This window comes from Musca domestica, unplaced genomic scaffold (genome assembly GCF_030504385.1).
Source record: "Musca domestica strain aabys unplaced genomic scaffold, Musca_domestica.polishedcontigs.V.1.1 10, whole genome shotgun sequence".
NCBI lineage: Eukaryota > Metazoa > Arthropoda > Insecta > Diptera > Muscidae > Musca > Musca domestica.
In genome coordinates this window covers 10643479-10660596 of record NW_026712115.1, presented here as the reverse complement: position 1 = coordinate 10660596, position 17118 = coordinate 10643479, and the positions used below count along the sequence as shown (strand labels likewise).

General features: G+C 34.5%; 1 protein-coding gene across 3 annotated transcripts in view; it reads left to right on the top strand.

The window, feature by feature from the left end:
- The window catches only part of LOC101898127 (23 kDa integral membrane protein), a 47471-nt gene that overhangs the window by 25391 nt on the left and 4962 nt on the right, over nt 1-17118 (top strand). For all 3 annotated transcript variants that reach the window (XM_005179625.4, XM_005179624.4, XM_020035420.1), the window contains exons 3-4: nt 16555-16728; nt 16949-17110. In XM_005179625.4, the coding sequence (XP_005179682.1) occupies nt 16555-16728; nt 16949-17110 (336 nt within the window). The remainder of the gene's footprint in view (nt 1-16554; nt 16729-16948; nt 17111-17118) is intronic.

The following is a 17118-nucleotide window of genomic DNA, read 5'->3' as shown; positions in this document are numbered from 1 at the left end:
GTTTTCGTATAGCCCCTACATAATGATACCTCCCGATATTCAGTATTTTGATGTTTTTTTCCGCATTTTTCCAAGGATTTGTATTTGTAGTTCATAATGGGTTCTAGCTCCGGTGGCAGAACATTGAATATTTATGTCCACGTTTTCCTATTGCGCAGATATAACGATACCCACCGATATTCCGTATTTTGATAATCCTAGTCATATTTTCCCACGAAATTATTTCAAATTTGGTATTTAAGAAGATTTGGTAGATGACAATCCTTGAAGTATACAACAGTCTATAGAGGCCCCGTTTTGGTATGGCCCCCTAACAACGGGCTTACCCACATTATGGTTTTTTGAAAAGTTTAACAGCATTTTCCAAAAGGTCCTACTGGTATTTGTAGTTTAAAATCAAACACGTTAGAATTCCGATACTTTTATTTAAAAAGGTTTTCTTTACCCAAAAGTGGAGGGTATTAAAAGTTCGGCCCGGCCGAACTTAATGCTTTTTTGAGTTTTGCCTTGTTAAGGCGAAGATCATATGTTTTATGATTTATGTGTTTGTTTTCTCTTTCGAGACGAGCTTAATGATCAGGAATTTGCAGTGAAAAGGAAAGCCAGATAGACACTATCACACACTCATGCTTTTTTACTTGCTTAAATTTTGAATTTTCTTAACAGATTCTTTTATTTTCTTAAACTTAGTTATGACATTTTATCCTCCAAAAAAGTCAGAAGTCAATCCGAAGATAGTTGGCAAGCTGCGCCAAATCGATATCAGCTTTACCTCAAAAATCTTAACCTGCGTTTACCTATTTTCCAAGTAGTAATAAATCGTTTTGTTTAATTTTTCCAAGACTCAACAATTGTAAATATGCGAAGCGGTAATGATGTATGACCTATTCAATTTATGTCTTTTTTTCGAATTGTTTAAAACAACAATGCAAGATTCTATTCAACAATTTCTCCGTTTTGAGTTTTTCTCTCGAAAAATTAAAATAATTGCCATTTGCTGGGGAACTTCACTATTTGTGGGAGGCAAATGCGATTTGCATTTAAATGACTTCAGAGCAACATAGCACATACACACACACACACACACATAATGACCATTGTTGAGAACTGTCAATTGTTACAATGTAATGGGAATTTTAATGAGCACTTTGGATGTGACATCATTTTTGGTGATCCCAACAAAAAGCGAGGGACATTTTTGTAGTGCCTTGTTTGTATGACATTATTTTGCATTTTTCTTTCATTTGTTTTGTCTTGAATGAAAATTAGGTTCTTAGAAATTCCACAGAACGTTTTTATGTTAAAGGCCAGATTGCATATCATGTTACAGTCATATGTAAAGTGACTGCTTAACATTTGATGTTTAGCATTTTTATAACATACTTTTAAGCGCACACACAACAATTTTAAAACATAAAAGAAGCGATTTGCTATATTAACTATACTATATACGAGGGCGGTTCGGAAACTTCTTAGTCTATCAATGAAAGAGAATAGTTCGTTTTTTCAAAAATATTTTTATTTTTCAATAAAATCTCCGAAATTTAAATATACTTAGTCCTTTTCGCTTTTCTAGCAATTCTAATCCTTGATTAAAATAGTTTTCCTCAAGGTCTTCAAAATAGTTGTTTATAACTGCAATCGCATCTTCATTTGAGGTAAAACGCTTGCCAGCAAGGATTGTTTTGTTTTAGATTTGGGATGTGTTATAAACCAGGACGTTTTTCTCGAATTTGTACATTTAATTGATCCAAAAGGTTGCAATAGTACTCTGAATTTATTGTTTTACCCTTTTGCAGATAGTCAATCAATAAAATACCTTTGAAGTCCCAAAAATCCGTTGCCATAACCTAACCAGCCGATTGAATTGTTTTTGCCATCATTGGCGCACTTCCTCCAGCTTCAGTCCATTGTTTGGATTGTTCGTTTGTCTCTGGAGTAAAGTGGCGGATCCATGTCTCATCAACAGTTATGAAACGACGCTTAAAATCCATTTTACGAGTATTTCGCTTAAAACGATCCAAACAAGCTTGAGAAATGCTCATTCTTATGCGTTTTTGATCGACTGTTAACAAATGCGGCACCCATTTGGCAGAAAGCTTTTTCATCTGCAGTTCTTTTTAATTAAATAGACTCGGACATTTGAAATGCCCATGACATTAGCAATTTTTATACCCTCCGCCATACTATGGAGCGATTCACCGGCATTGTTTCAAATTTGTTATTTGAAATCGTAATTCTAAAGCCTAAGATAGAAATTGTCTGTGCAGGTCCAGTTCTTCGTATAGGCCCCATATATCAGCACCTCCCTATATTCGGTATTTTGACGATTTTAGGGACAATACTCACCGAAATTGTTTGAGATGTCGAATTTGAAGTTCGTAATGGATGCTACAGCCTGTGACAGAAAATTGTCTATGCAGGTCCAGGTCTTCGTACAGCACCGATATAACGGTACTTGATGATATTTTGATGATTTTAGCTACATTATTCACCGTTTATTTCAAGTTTCGAATTTGAATATGGTAATGGCTTATGACAAACAATGCCTATGTAGGTCCACGTAGTACAGAGCCAAATATAGCGGCTATAATTGGTATTTTTTAGATTTTAATAGAATTTTTAAACGGATTCTATTTTTTGAAAAATTACAAATGGTGGAGTGTATGCTTTTAACTTGTTATTTTTCGATCTTGTACTTTGGCTACAATTTCTGTTGTTGCTGTTTTTGGACGTCCACTACGTGGTTCATCTTCAATGCTTGTAGGATCACGTTTGAACTCAGCAACCCAATTTTTTACTGTTGCATATGAAGGAGCACTTTCGCCCAAAACATTCACCATATCATTATGAATTTCTTGTCCCGATAAACCTCTTTTATGTAAATTTCTAATTTTCTATTGTAAAAAAATTGCGGATGCGTCTTTTTTGAACTCCTGTTTCTATATGAAGGAGTTGCCAGATTGAAATAAAATTTAACATGCGTTCATAACAGAGGTGGACGTTTCCAAAACACTTAACATTTTTCTGTTTAAGAACTGTTTTCGAACTGCCCTCGTAATATCCTTTTTTAATATTTATACTAAACAAGGTGCGCAAAAGTAATCCTGCTATCAGAAAATTATACGATTGGCACAGCAAAAAAAAAAAAAAAAAAAAAAAAAAACTTCGGAAGTTTACTTTTGCGCCACTGTATACATGCATATGTACTTTACAGACATTCCGATATTTTTTAATGTAATTAAGACATTAGGGGCAAATCGTATAATTTATAGCATTTTCTGATAGAAGGATTACTTTTGCACCATCACCATATTTTTTTTTTTTGGTTTAAAAATTCAGAATTGTATCTAAAATTATGCTATAAAATGCAAATGACACAGTCACTTAACAAATGATTCTAACATGATATGTATTCGGCCTTAAATAAATCCAAGGGCAGTATACCAAAAAATTAACCATAGCCCTGTAAACCGATTGCCAGAGGTACTAGTAATCTCGTACAAATGAATTCTTTTCCAGCAATCGTGACTTTTAGAGGGGTCACCTGCATTTCTGTTGAAGAACGGTTGACTGGTTGTCTTAATCAAATATTTATGTTTGTAAGCGTACATGCGTGATTATTATTTACAAATGGACTTGGAATTTCAATTAATTTGTCCTTGTGCGGAAAAAAAGATCGGCCAGGGTTGTTGTCATCGTTGTTAAAGTGAATTGTGTAAATTTCACACTGATGATAATAAGTTTTGAGCAGAGTGTTCAAATCAAAAAACTATGAATGTAGAGAAAGTTCGGCCTCAGTATTTGGGATAGTGCTTTGAAATTTGTTAGAGATTTTTGAATTATTTGAAAATTTTGTAATAGTCCCCATTGTAAAGATAACTCCGATTTTGGCCATGTTTTCCATTTACCGTTCATTATTTTACATCCGACATGTCCATGCTTTGATTGTTATATGTAAATCTATGCAATGGCTACTGTGAAGATATCACACACTAAACCATAGCTTCCGTTTTCAATTCCGTATGCCTCGGCCCTATATAAAAAGTCTAAAACAAGTTATTTTTGAATCAGAGCCCTATTTAGAATTCGTGGATTTTTTTATAGAATATAAGAAAAGAATTTGATAAACACTGACAAAAGGCGGTGTTTATTTTTATAACTCCCACCATACTATGGAGGGTATATTAACTTTGTCATTCCGTTTTTAATTTCTCGAAACAGACCCAACAGTATATATATTCTAGATCAGCGTAAAATTCTGTCTGTCCGTCTGTCTGTTGTAATCACGCTATATTTCGAACGAATTGAGATAGAAAGCTAACATTTTGCACACATGTTTATCTTGCCAGTAGACAGGTTCGTAAATGGGCCATGTAGGTCCACGTTTTCATATAGCCCCCATATAACGGTACCTCCCGATATTCGGTATTTTGATAATTTTAGCGACATTATTCACCGGTATTGTTTCAAATTTGGCATTTAAAGTTTGTAATGGATACTACAGCCTATGACAGAAAATTGTCTGTGCATGTCCACGTCTTCGTATAGCCCCCATATAACGGAATCTCCCAATATTCGGTATTTTGATTATACTAGCGTCAATATTCACCGGAGTAGTTTCAAATTACGCATTTAGAGTTCGTACAGCCTGAGACACAAAATTTTTTATACAGGTCCAGGTCTTCGTATAGGCTCCATATATCAATCAGTACCTTCATATATTCGGTATTTTGACGATTTTAGTTACAATACCCACCGACATTGCTTGAGATGTAGTATTTGAAGTTCGTAATGGATGCTACAGCCTGTGACAGAAAATTTTCTATGCAGGTCCAGGTCTTCGTATAGCTCCGATATAACGGTACCTCCCTATATACGGTATTTTGATGATTTTAGCTACATTATCACTGTTTATTTCAAGTTTCAAACTTATGACAAACAATGTCTATGTAGGATCACGTCATTTAGAGCACAATATAATGCTTATTTTCGATATTTTTTAAATTTAAACAAAATTTTTTAAGGATTTTATTTTTTGAAAATTTCCAAATTCGTTTCAAATGGTGGAGGCTATTCAAAGTTCGGCTCGGCCCGGGAACTTACTGCTTTTTAACTTGTTGGACTTTTAATTTTCCCTTTTTTATTCTAATGTTTCGGTTGATATTGTTAGCTTTCCTATTTTGGAATTTTATTTTACGTTGCGGGTGTTTTGCAATGTTGCAAATTGTTTGTAGGTGAGAGAAATCGGCAACGCCCATATTTTTGCACAAATCAAATCTAATTGACTGATATGTTAATTGGCACTAGACACATTGGGAACGTCAATACTTGGCATCGGGGCAAAGTTTTATTTTGTTTTTCAAACAAAAATTACGATGGATTGAGTAAAGATGACGTTAACTTTGGAATGGTTGAGATGAGCTTCAAACCTTCAAAAGAAAAAGAAGCAAAAGTCGGGCACAATATATTGATATTCAAATGAGAATATCAAGCTAATTCCATTTGGTTTCCAACATGAATGATGGGCGCTACAAAGAACCTAAAATCTCATTAAGGGCATTTCTCATCTCATTATCTCTCTTTTTTTTAAATATAAAGAAAAAAGTGAGGACAACAAAACAATGATCAGCTGACTGACATTTTATATCCTTTTGCAGACTAGCTGTAGTAGGATAAAAAAAATTAAAATCCACTTATTTTTCATAAAACATTTTAAAAATGTTGACATATCAATGTTCTTAAGCGTTGATGTATCTACCTATATGAGCAGAGCCATGGTAGAAGAATACAGATAGTCATATCGACACAGCTGCTAAGACAGTTCATTTTCCAATTTGAAACTGAAAATTTTGAATGAAAAATAAGAAAACATAGAAAATCTACTTTTTTTTTGAAAAAAAAAAAATTAGAAAATTTGACATATCAATGTTCCCAAAAGTTGATGCATCTACCAGTATTCTTCTACCATGAACAGATCTAAGCTTAAATCGTGACTTTGACGTGATAATACAACACTGCATAAGAATAGGGATTCGTAGGTCGACTTTCGCCTGATCGTCTTCTATTGATATTAACATATCGAAGTCGATTTTTACCCGTTATAAAACGAGACGATGTTGAAATTATACATTTTTTGTATGCTTTTATACCCTCCACCATACATAGTATGGAGGGTATATTAAGTTCGTCATTTCGTTTGTCGAAATAATAATTTTAGAACCAACAAAGTATATATTCTTGATTAGCATGAAATTCTAAGACGATTTAGCACTGTCCGCCCGTGTGTTGTAATCACTAAACTAAGATAGGAAGCAAAAATTTTGCACAGATCTGTCTTTTGTCTGCAGTAAGGTCAAGTTCCACGATATCGTATCGGTCCACGATATCGTATAGCCTCCATATAACGGTGTCTCGCAGAATATTCGATATTTTGACGATTTTATGTACATTAATCACCGGAGTTTATGAAACTTCGTATTTAGAATTCGTAATGGGTACTACAGCCTATGCCAAAAAATCGGGTAGCCTCCATACAACGGTTCCTCCCTATATTCGGTATTTTGATGATTTTAGCTACCTTATTCACTGATTTTTTATACCCTCCACTATGGAGGGTATATTAACTTTGTCATTCCGTTTGTAACTCCTCGAAATACTCATGTCAGACCCAAAAAAATATTTATATTCTTGATCAGCTTAAAATTGTAAGTCGATTTAGCCATGTCCGTCTGTCTGTCTGTTTAATCACGCTATCTTTCGAACGAATTGAGATAGAAGGCTAAAATTTTGCACACGTGTTTATTTTTCCAATAGGCAGGTTAAGTTCGTAAATGGGCCATGTAGGTCCACGTTTTCATATAGCCCCCATACAACGGTACCTCCCGATATTCGGTATTTTGATGATTTTAGCGACATTATTCACCGGAATTGTTTCAACTTCGGTATTTGAAGTTCGAAATGGATACTACAGCCTATGACAGAAAATTATCTGGGCAGGTCCACGTCTTCGTATAGCCCCCATATAACGGTACCTCCCTATATTCGGTATTTTGATGATTTTAGTGACATTATTAACCGGAATTGTTTCAAATTTGGTATTTGAAGTTCGTAATGGATACTACAGCCTAAGACAGAAAAATTTCTGTGCAGGTCCACGTCTTCGTATAGCCCCCATCTAACGGTACCTCCCTATATTCGGTATTTTGAGAATTTTAGCGTCATTATTAACCAGAATTGTTTCAAATTACCTATTTAGAGTTCGCAATGGAAACTACAGTCTGTGACAGAAAATTGTCTATGCAAGTCCACGTCTTCGTATAGGCCAGTACCTCCCTATATACGGGATTTTGACGATTTTAGGTACAATACCAGCCGAAATTGTTTGAGATGTCGTATTTAAAGTTCGTAATGGATGCTACAGCCTATGACAGCTCCGATATAACGGCACCTCCCTATATACGATATTTTGATGATTTTAGCTACATAATTCACCGGATTTTTTTCTTTCAGGTTTCGTTCCAAATGGTGAATGGTATTCAAAGTTCGGAACGGCCGAACTTACTGTGTTTTTACTTGTTATCTATCGGAAAGATGTAATAATCGGCCTATGTCTTTTTCTGCATAAGGATAGGGATTCGTAGGTCGACTTTCGACTAATCTTCTTCTTTTGATACTAACACGTTGAAGTCGACTTTTGCTCGTTATAAAACGCGAAAATGTTGAAATTATAAATTTGTTGTTAACATTTTATTTTAATACGAACTGAAATAAACATTTGGTGATTGTTAAAAACCTTAAAAGTAGATTCTTCTTTCCTATCTTCACCCTACATGAACATTTCCTATTTATTTTATTCGTGGGGTACAAAACGTTTGGCATCACTGAACTTTAATTCGTTTTATTTTCATTGAATTTCTTTATTACTAAATCTCCAACGAATCTTAATATTTCTGAACTTGTTCGTAATGTCTCCAATTTCGAGCGACACAATTCAAAGTGATATTAAGTGAAATTAAAATAAAAAAATTGGATTGAATGTGAGAATTGCTTTTTTTCAAAAGACGTTTTAGCAACCAGAATAAATTTATCCAATTCAAAACTGAGTTTTTGGCGAAGAGGAGGAGGCGGTTACTGCGAGCGGGAGAAAATTATAATTTAAACGGCATTGTATTTCAATTAAAAGTCATTCATCCATTTTCAGCTTAACCTCCAGTTACATCCACAACCGTGTAGCTTTAAGTCAACAATAACACTACTGTTGTTGTTCACACTATCACACCATATACATATATATTGTATCGAGTATACAATACAAATACAAACAATTGCATAAAAATGTCAACTTTGATGATGAAAAATGCTAATTATTAGCAAGCTTGGTTTTACTATTTTAAAAGTATACACCACCTCGCAAAAAAGCGAGTTCTCTTCTTTAAAATTTTTATTAAAGTTCATTTAAAACAAGTAAAAAAGCAATAAGTTCGGCCGGGCTGGACTTTGAATATCCTCCACCATTTGGGACAAATTAGGAAACTTTTAAAAAAATCCATTAAAAATTCTGTTAAAATGATAAAAAATTCCGAATATCGGAAGGTTCCGATATATGGTGGATAAAAGATATTGTGGACCTATATAGGCTATTCCGTTATATGGGGGATATACGATATCGTGGACCTATGTAGACAATTCTCTGTCAGGGGATAAAGTACACACAAAGAACTCCTTGTGTAGAATTTCAGACAATTCCATTGAAAAATGTGGCTAAAATCATCAAAATACTGAATATCGGTGGGTACCGCTATATGGGGGCTATACGAAGATGTGGACCCATACAGTCCATCTCGAACTTGACCAGCCTGCAGACAAAAGACAGATCTGCGCAAAATTTTAGCTTTCTATCTTAATTCGTTTTGACTGTTTTAAATTTTGGTATTTAAAGTTCGTAATGGGATATACAGTCTACGACAGAAATTTGTCTATGCAGGTCCAGACCTTTGTACAGGCCCCATATATCAGTACCTCCCTATATTCGGTATTTTTATGATTTTAGATATATTATTCACCGACAAAAATTGCCTATGCAGGTCCACGTCTTCGTATAGACCCCAATATAACGGGAGATTTTAACAGAATTTTTGGCCAATGTTATTTTTTTGAAAATGTCCACATTTGTTTCAAATGGTGGAGGATATTAAAAGTTCGGCCCGGCCAAAGTTACTGCTTTTTTACTTGTTTATATTAACTTTGTCATTCCGTTTGTAACTCCTCGAAATATTTATAATAGACTCTACTAAGTATATATATTCTGGATCAGCGTAAAATCCTAAAACGATTTAGCCCTGTCCGTCCGTCCGTCTGTCTGTTATAATCATACTATCTTTGGAACAAATTGATAGAAGGCTAAAATTTTGCATACATGCAAAGCTTACCAGTAGGCAGGCTAAGTTCGTAAATGGGCCATATCGGCCACGTTTTCGTATAGCCCCCATATACCGGTACCTCCGGTTATTCGGTATTCCCATGATTTCTGCGACATTATTTACCGAAATTATTTAAAATTTCGTATTTAAAGTTCGTAATGAGTACTGCAGCCTACGACAAACATTTTTGTATGCATGTTTCAAATTTGGTATTTGAAGTTCGTAATGCATACATATGACAAAAAATTTCGTAAGCAGGTCCACGTCTTCGTATAGTCTCTATATAACAGTTTTCATTTAAGTGGTAGTTTTCGGATTTTTTTTTTTTAAATTTCAAATTCAAATGGTAGAGGGTATTAAAAGGTCGGCCCGTCCGAACTTAGCTGCTATTTTACTTTTTATATTTCCAAATGTAGCATTCTTTACCATCCTGATCACATTTTTATTATTGTCAGTTTGGTATTATGATTAAGTGGTTTCCTCCCACTTTAATGATAACAAAATAGCTATAAAACAACAGTAATAAACAATAAAAATAAAAATAACAGATGTTTCAAAATGTGCAAGAAATTGTAAATTAATCCGAGCTATGACTAACGGCTTTTTGTTCTGTTTACTAACGACTTTGATAGTTGAAAATAATCCAATAAATACACAAAGGACTTAACTAACAAAATAATCATTCGTCTTACACGTGAAGTAAATCTTCTGTCCGCTTTTCCTAAATAAATGCATATATAAATTTATAAGGTGCCCCTTTACGGGGGTATTTTAGGTAAAGCAGTTGGGACACTTTTGAATTTATATGCAAAAAAATGAATTTTGTTGATGTGGAACAACAAATTATAGATCATTAAACATTCCAAATGAGAAAAAAAGTAGAGTTTCTCGTTTTGAATTAACGTCGTACAATGCTCCGCAATTAATTTTTATATATGCGTCTACAGTGTTTAGATTTTTTAACTTAACTGCTGCATGTATGCTATCCAATTTGTTGATTAGTTGACCTCGACATGACCAGTTATTGCAGAGAAAACGAACTTTGCTTACTTGAGCCATAATATCGCAGCAAATAATGATGGAAATAATAATGGCAGAGGAAAATCGATGGTCCATTTTTGCACTTCAGCATGTATGTATGTAGTATATATATATCAAAAGCATTTCGAGTTCCACAATGCGTCTTCTTAAGGGCTCTGCTGTGAGTGCTCCAAAACTAGTGTGAAAATGAAAACTATCAATCCACTCCTTCTGACTATTCCATAGAAATTTTTTCATAAAATTTCCAAGTCTTTACACAAATTTAATATTAGATTTAGATCCTTGTAAGGTTGGATCGGTTAGACGGTATTCAACGAATGCTCAATTAATTTCATGTTTTTGTGTTCACATCAGAGTACAGATTTGCTCGTTTCCACTCGGGATCGAAAATTGCTCCCGAACGTGATTGCTCGAAGAGTATGAGTAGTATGCGGGGTTTGCTCTCTACTCTTTTGTTTTGTGTGGGAGTGCCGCAGAGTCAGTCCTTTTGCAAAATTAGAGTGGGGGCAGAATCGGAGTGAGAGTTTGCTCTTACAGTGAAATCGAGTGGAAAATATTTTATTTGTTGATTTGTATGTTCTTGTGTGTGTAACAGCAAACCTGTTTTGATGTTGCTGTGAACTGTGGGATTTTGTACAAAAACAACGAAGGAACAGATTAAAAAAGTATCAGTCGGTTTTGCCTACAGACCAGAAAATTCGATTGTTTGGTTGCAATTTCAAGTTGCGTCGGTCCGAGTTACATTATGGATTAATATTTTTTTTGCATTTGCTGTGCCTGATCTTTTCTGTCGTTTAGCATTTTTACAGCTTCTGGCAACACTGATCGTCACCTGTACGTTAACAAATTTTCAAATAAATAAAAAAAAAATAAATAAAATGTTAATATCGCGTTTTATGAGCTTCATGGATATTCAAAATATTAACCCTTTGTGGGGGAGGTACCAGAAGAAGAAAACCGATATATCCCTACTTCACATCAGATCTTGTATTAGTAGAAATAATGGGATGTATGAAATATGAAGAGAGCCGGATGATTATTTCGGATTTTATAATAGTTTTGGTTATTCAAAACTTTGATCCTTTGTGGGGGAGGTACCAGAAGGAGTGGACCGATATATTCTTCATCTTCACACCAGACCTTGGGTTAATAAAAATATTGTGAAGTGTGAAAAGTGAAGACAATCCGACTCCTACATCACATTTTAAAGAGTTATAATTTTTTAAAAAAAAAAAATATATATATATATATATATATATATATATATATATATATATATATATATATATATATATATATATATATATTTTTTTTTTTTTTTTTTTTTTTTTTTTTTTTTTTTGGAAATTACGACCTTTTGTGGGGGAGATACCAGAAGGAGTGAACCGATATTGCCCATCTCCGAACTCGATCTAAGTTTGATAATAATATTACAATGTACCAAGTTTGGACCAAATCGGAAATACAATGTAATGGTATGACAAAAACTGTAAAGAGTGCTCGGAATCTGCTTGTTTTAAAACAAATGTTGCTCTCACTCTAAAATGAACAAAACAAACTCGCCCTTATTTGAGCGAGCCGCCGGAGAAACATTGTATGTATAGTTCCACATTTTTTTATGGCCCCCATATAGCGGTACCTTCTGATATTCGGTATTATGATGATCTTTGCCACATTTTCAACGGATTGGTCTAAAAATTGGTATTTGTACTTCACAATGGGTTATTGCTCCAGCGAGCCAACATTGAAAATTTAGGTCGACGTTTTCCTATAGCGCAAATATAACGATACCCAACGATATTCGGTGTTTTGATAGTCTAGTCTTAATGTTAATGTTTTTTACTTGTTTGATGTCACTTATAAAAGTTATGGTAAATTATCTTTCCAATCCACAGAATGAGTACTGAAAAAAGAGTAGAATTAGCCAATTTTACTCCTACTCGAAAACGAACCTAGCGTACTCGCTCTTATTAAAGTGGCATAGAAAAATACAGTATGCCCATTTCTTTATTTTTCTGCCAGAAATACTCTCTCTCTCTCCGTCGAATCTGAGTAGAATGGGAAACTCGCCCGACAATTTAAAACTCTGGAGTCAGCTGATTTGGGGCAACCCATAACATAATTGAAAATTGTTTAATTAATTTTAAAACCGAGTGATACATTCCAACCTTTTCTGCGAATATTCTGTTGATTTCACTGAATGACTAATTTAGCCCGAATGTTCGTAACAATGCATCACAATATTTCTAGATAAGTGACATATATTGTTTTGATAAGATAAAACCTTTTTGAAATTTAAGAAATGTTCTTCCGGAATAATAAGGTTGTTATTCACCATCACCGAGTCCGGAAATGTGTGTGTGTGTGTGTGCATATCATAACCTTCAGACTGTTGCACCTACTCAAACACCAGTCATCGTATGCGCAATTAACCGCAAACACCTTGCGGTTGGGATGTGTAATAAACAATTTCACAGAATTCCAGGCTAAAATATGTAGCTAATCTCGATGTGTGAAAATATTAGAAAATTCAGATTTTTTCTCAAATAAACAACTATAACAAAATGCAATGACTGGAAATAAATAGTTGGCGCCCACAATGGGTGGTGTTGGCGTTAATTTAATGACCAAGTGTTGTTGCTGTTTACACGGCAATCGAATGCAAGCCACAAACGTTAGGTAAATGTTGCTACATTTGCTGTACACACACACACTCATTTGGATGTAGCTGAAATCACAGTCGGGAATAATGAAACGCTTCGTGGGCTTTTGAACGTTTTTGAATTTCTTATTAAACCAAACCAAAAAAACAAAAAAATTAAAATTAGTGAGAAATTTATATTGCAACGAGATGCATATTTAGATTCGCTTGCAATTCAGTGCCACTTGACCTGAACACTCCCACATTGCACAAATGCCATAAAAGTTTGCTGCACCGAGAGGATCTAATTGCTTCAATGAACAACCAGCAAACATAACTACATACATGTGTCTGAAAATTTTGTATGGTTTCCATGGAAAACACTTATACCGAGAGATGTGCAAACCAGTAATTTAAAATACCCGATCTGTTTTAATTAAAGTTATGATATTTTCGCAATTGCATCTGGTTCAATTACTGGGCGATGAATCATTTTGGAAAACAACAATTTTTTTTGTACAAGGTTCAATAAATGTTGCATCAAAATCAACAGGGGGTTATTTTTTATTTATATAAAATATCTTTTTCTAATGATTGTTTTTGTTTAGTTTAGAAAAACAAAGAAAATATTTATTTAATTCAAAATTATTTATATATTTCTGAAAAAGAAAGCAAACGGAAAATAAACAAATTTTACCACATGCCGATCTCAATAAATCGCCAAGCACCAATTTAATCAAACTTCTTTTCAACGGAATCGTAGCAGGAAAAAATATTCTACAAAATTATTATACCCTCCACATTGAAAAGGAGGGTATATTAACTTTGTTATTCCGTTTGTAACATCCCTAAATATTCGTCGTAGACCCCATAAAGTATTTATTTTCATATATCATAATCAGAATAAAATTCTATGTTGATTTAACGTTGTCCGTCTGTCTGTCGAAATCACGATACAGCCCACATTATTTCACAAAAGCATCAAATTTTAGAATAAGTTTAGATTTGTTCGAATTGGTCACCTTTGGCACGAATTATGGCCTTCAAACGGCCAATGAAATCGTCACACGCTGCCCGAATATTGCTCTGCGGTATTTTGACCCATTCCCGACAAAGCGCTTGCTTGAGGTGATCGACACTTTGGTATTTTTTAGTGCCAACCTCGCTTTTCAAAATACTGCAGACGCAATAGTCCAACAGATTGGTATCCGGTGATTTTGGTGGACATTGTGCGCTGGAAATGAAACGAGGAACCTAATTTTGTAACCATTCTTGGGTGGCGCGGGCTGAGTGCGATGGCGCCTGTTGGAATGTCCAAGGACTGTATTTAATACACCCTCCAGAATAGATGCGGAGAGCGAACATCGGCTGTTATCGGCGGCCCACACCATCACCATGGTCGCCGCTTGAGTTCTGGTGGCCAACCGAAGGTGCACATTTCCAGCTAACATCTTTGGCAAGTAAACACGATCATTTTGTTTGTTTACAAACTGCTGGACAACGAATGTTTTCTCATCAGACAAAACCAAGTTCTTGCACTTTTTGGAATTTCAATGGCTTTACCCCGAGCTCATTTGTCAATATTTGCCGAATGGAATATTGCGACATTTTCAGCTCACGAGTCATTTTCGGACACTGCGACGCGGGTTTCGATCAAGTCGCTTCTTTACTTTTCGAACCATTTCTGCTAATGTCCATTTCCCTAACGTCGGGCTAAGCTACCGGTATCACGGTATCGAGCGATAGTACGAGACACAAAAGAGTGGCTTAGAAATGGCATGAGTCTGAAGAATTATTTGCCTTATGTGGTAAACGGAATATTATCGGAGGCAATTTTTTTAGTTACATTGCCAACAGATACTGGGGTGGTTGGCTGAAGCGGTTCTCTTTGCTATCGGCGCTAGTTGTTCTGTTAGTAAACGGATTTTATTGAGATTTTTAATGATACCGATTTTTAATTTATTTCATGCTCTGTTTTAGATTCTGCAAAAATGTTACTGCGATATGTAATATCGGAAAAAACTTGCAAATCTAAATCCCAAATCATTTCTAAATTTGGCAGAACACAGATGGATCACATCGTAATGGTTAAATTCAATAAAAAACTGATTTCAGTTTGAATATGTATGTCTTGCCGAGTGTGAATGATTTGCATGCTAATTCCATGATTCAATTTTATAATCCAATACGGAGAAATACTCAAACATGGAAATTCGAAAAAAAAAACTTTGCATTTCAAGGAGGATGGCGTTTTAACCAAAAAAGAAATGTTTTCGGGGTGAGAATAATATTAAACAAATACCAACCTCATTGTTTATATTTTTCAAATGCAAAATACACATTGGCCATATGGATGTATATAAAAAATAGAATATGTTATTTAATTTGACCAAATTCATTCGAATTTTAAATTTTCGAATGTGCTTTGATTACGATCACTTTCAAAAATTGCGACTCGACGTTTGTTTTCTGTTCGAAAACTTAAAGGTGAGAATACATAAAATGCTTTTGTTCTAGCTTCTTCGGAAAAGAACGAAGGGCCAAAAAAGAACTGGGTCAACCTAAAACTTCTTTGTACCTCCACGAAGAAGCCGATGACTTAAGACAGTCAGAAAAGCCTTTTATGTACTTTCCCCTTCAGGTGTAGATACATAGAATACTTTTACTGGCTTTTAGGTGAGAACACATAGAACAAGCTTTTTGATGGCTTAATACAACGGATGGCTTCTGCAAAAAAAAAAGTGTAGGGTGAACAACTATAAATTAAGGGCCGAAATTAAACTAAGTCAACCTAAAACTTCTTTGTTCTTTTACGAATAAATTATATAATTATTATGTACTTGCACCTATAGCCAAGACCTAAAACGGTAAAGACTAGACAAAATGCATTTTGAGCAAATGGTTTGTATCTACAGCACATGACCGAGTCCTGTTAATATAAACCCACAATTGCAGAAACGAATGACAAATAGAAGTTTGAAGAATCCAAAAATGTGGTTTCAAAATTCTACTACTTACACCTTTCCAAAAATTTGCATATTACCGTAGCGGTTAAAATCAGTTAAGATTGGTAACTATGTTGTTATGATATCATAACAACAGAGGCATTTTAACAGGGTTGCCATATTTTGGTTCTCTCTAATCCTACCTTTACACTTCTATGTCTTTGCCTATAGTCTAGAACAGCAAAATCGAATTTTGCCTAAGGTAAAAATCGAAAGGTCGACATTTCGTAATGTATTTTCGATTTTGAGTCGTAGATTTATAATTTAATTAGAATATACACTGTCATTTAATATCGGTTACTTGACAGTGTGAATTCTTAATTCTCTCAGTCGAATACTGTCGTGGTTGGAGGGAAAATAAGAAACTAATTTTGAAACTTCAAAATAATTTTTCTATATTTATTTTCAAAATATTAATGAAGAATTATTTTTATTTTCTTTTCAGCTATTGGCATCTGTCCTAATTGGTTTTGGCGCCTATGTAATCTGTACAAATGAAACAAATGAGATTGGCACTATGGGTGCCTATGGCTATATAGCCATTGGTGTTGCCACATTTGTGGTATTTATATTTTTAAATGTGGGCGCTATGCGTGACAATGTCTGCTGTACGGTGACGGTAAGAAAGATAAAAAAATAATATCGCAATTGAAAAAAAAAAACAGATGTTGAAGTCCACCTCGCAACTTAACCTCAAAAAAAAAAAAAATGCGGTCAGGTCTGTTTGAAGATCACCGCTGTTTTGCTTTAATTGTGGTTGAGGTTATAGGATTTCATTCTCAAATATAACCACTTGAACATGGAAATCTTAAATAATTTATAATATCCCCCTTTTTCAGTTTATTGTGCTCATGGTTCTAATAATTTTTGCTCAAGGCGTTGTGGCCTTCTTTATGATTGCCGGACGGGAATCGGTTGCCTCAAATCTAGCCAATGAATTGGATGCCACATGGGAGAAGGAATTAAAGAACCACGGTGCCATGTCAATTTATGAAAATTGGGTAACGTA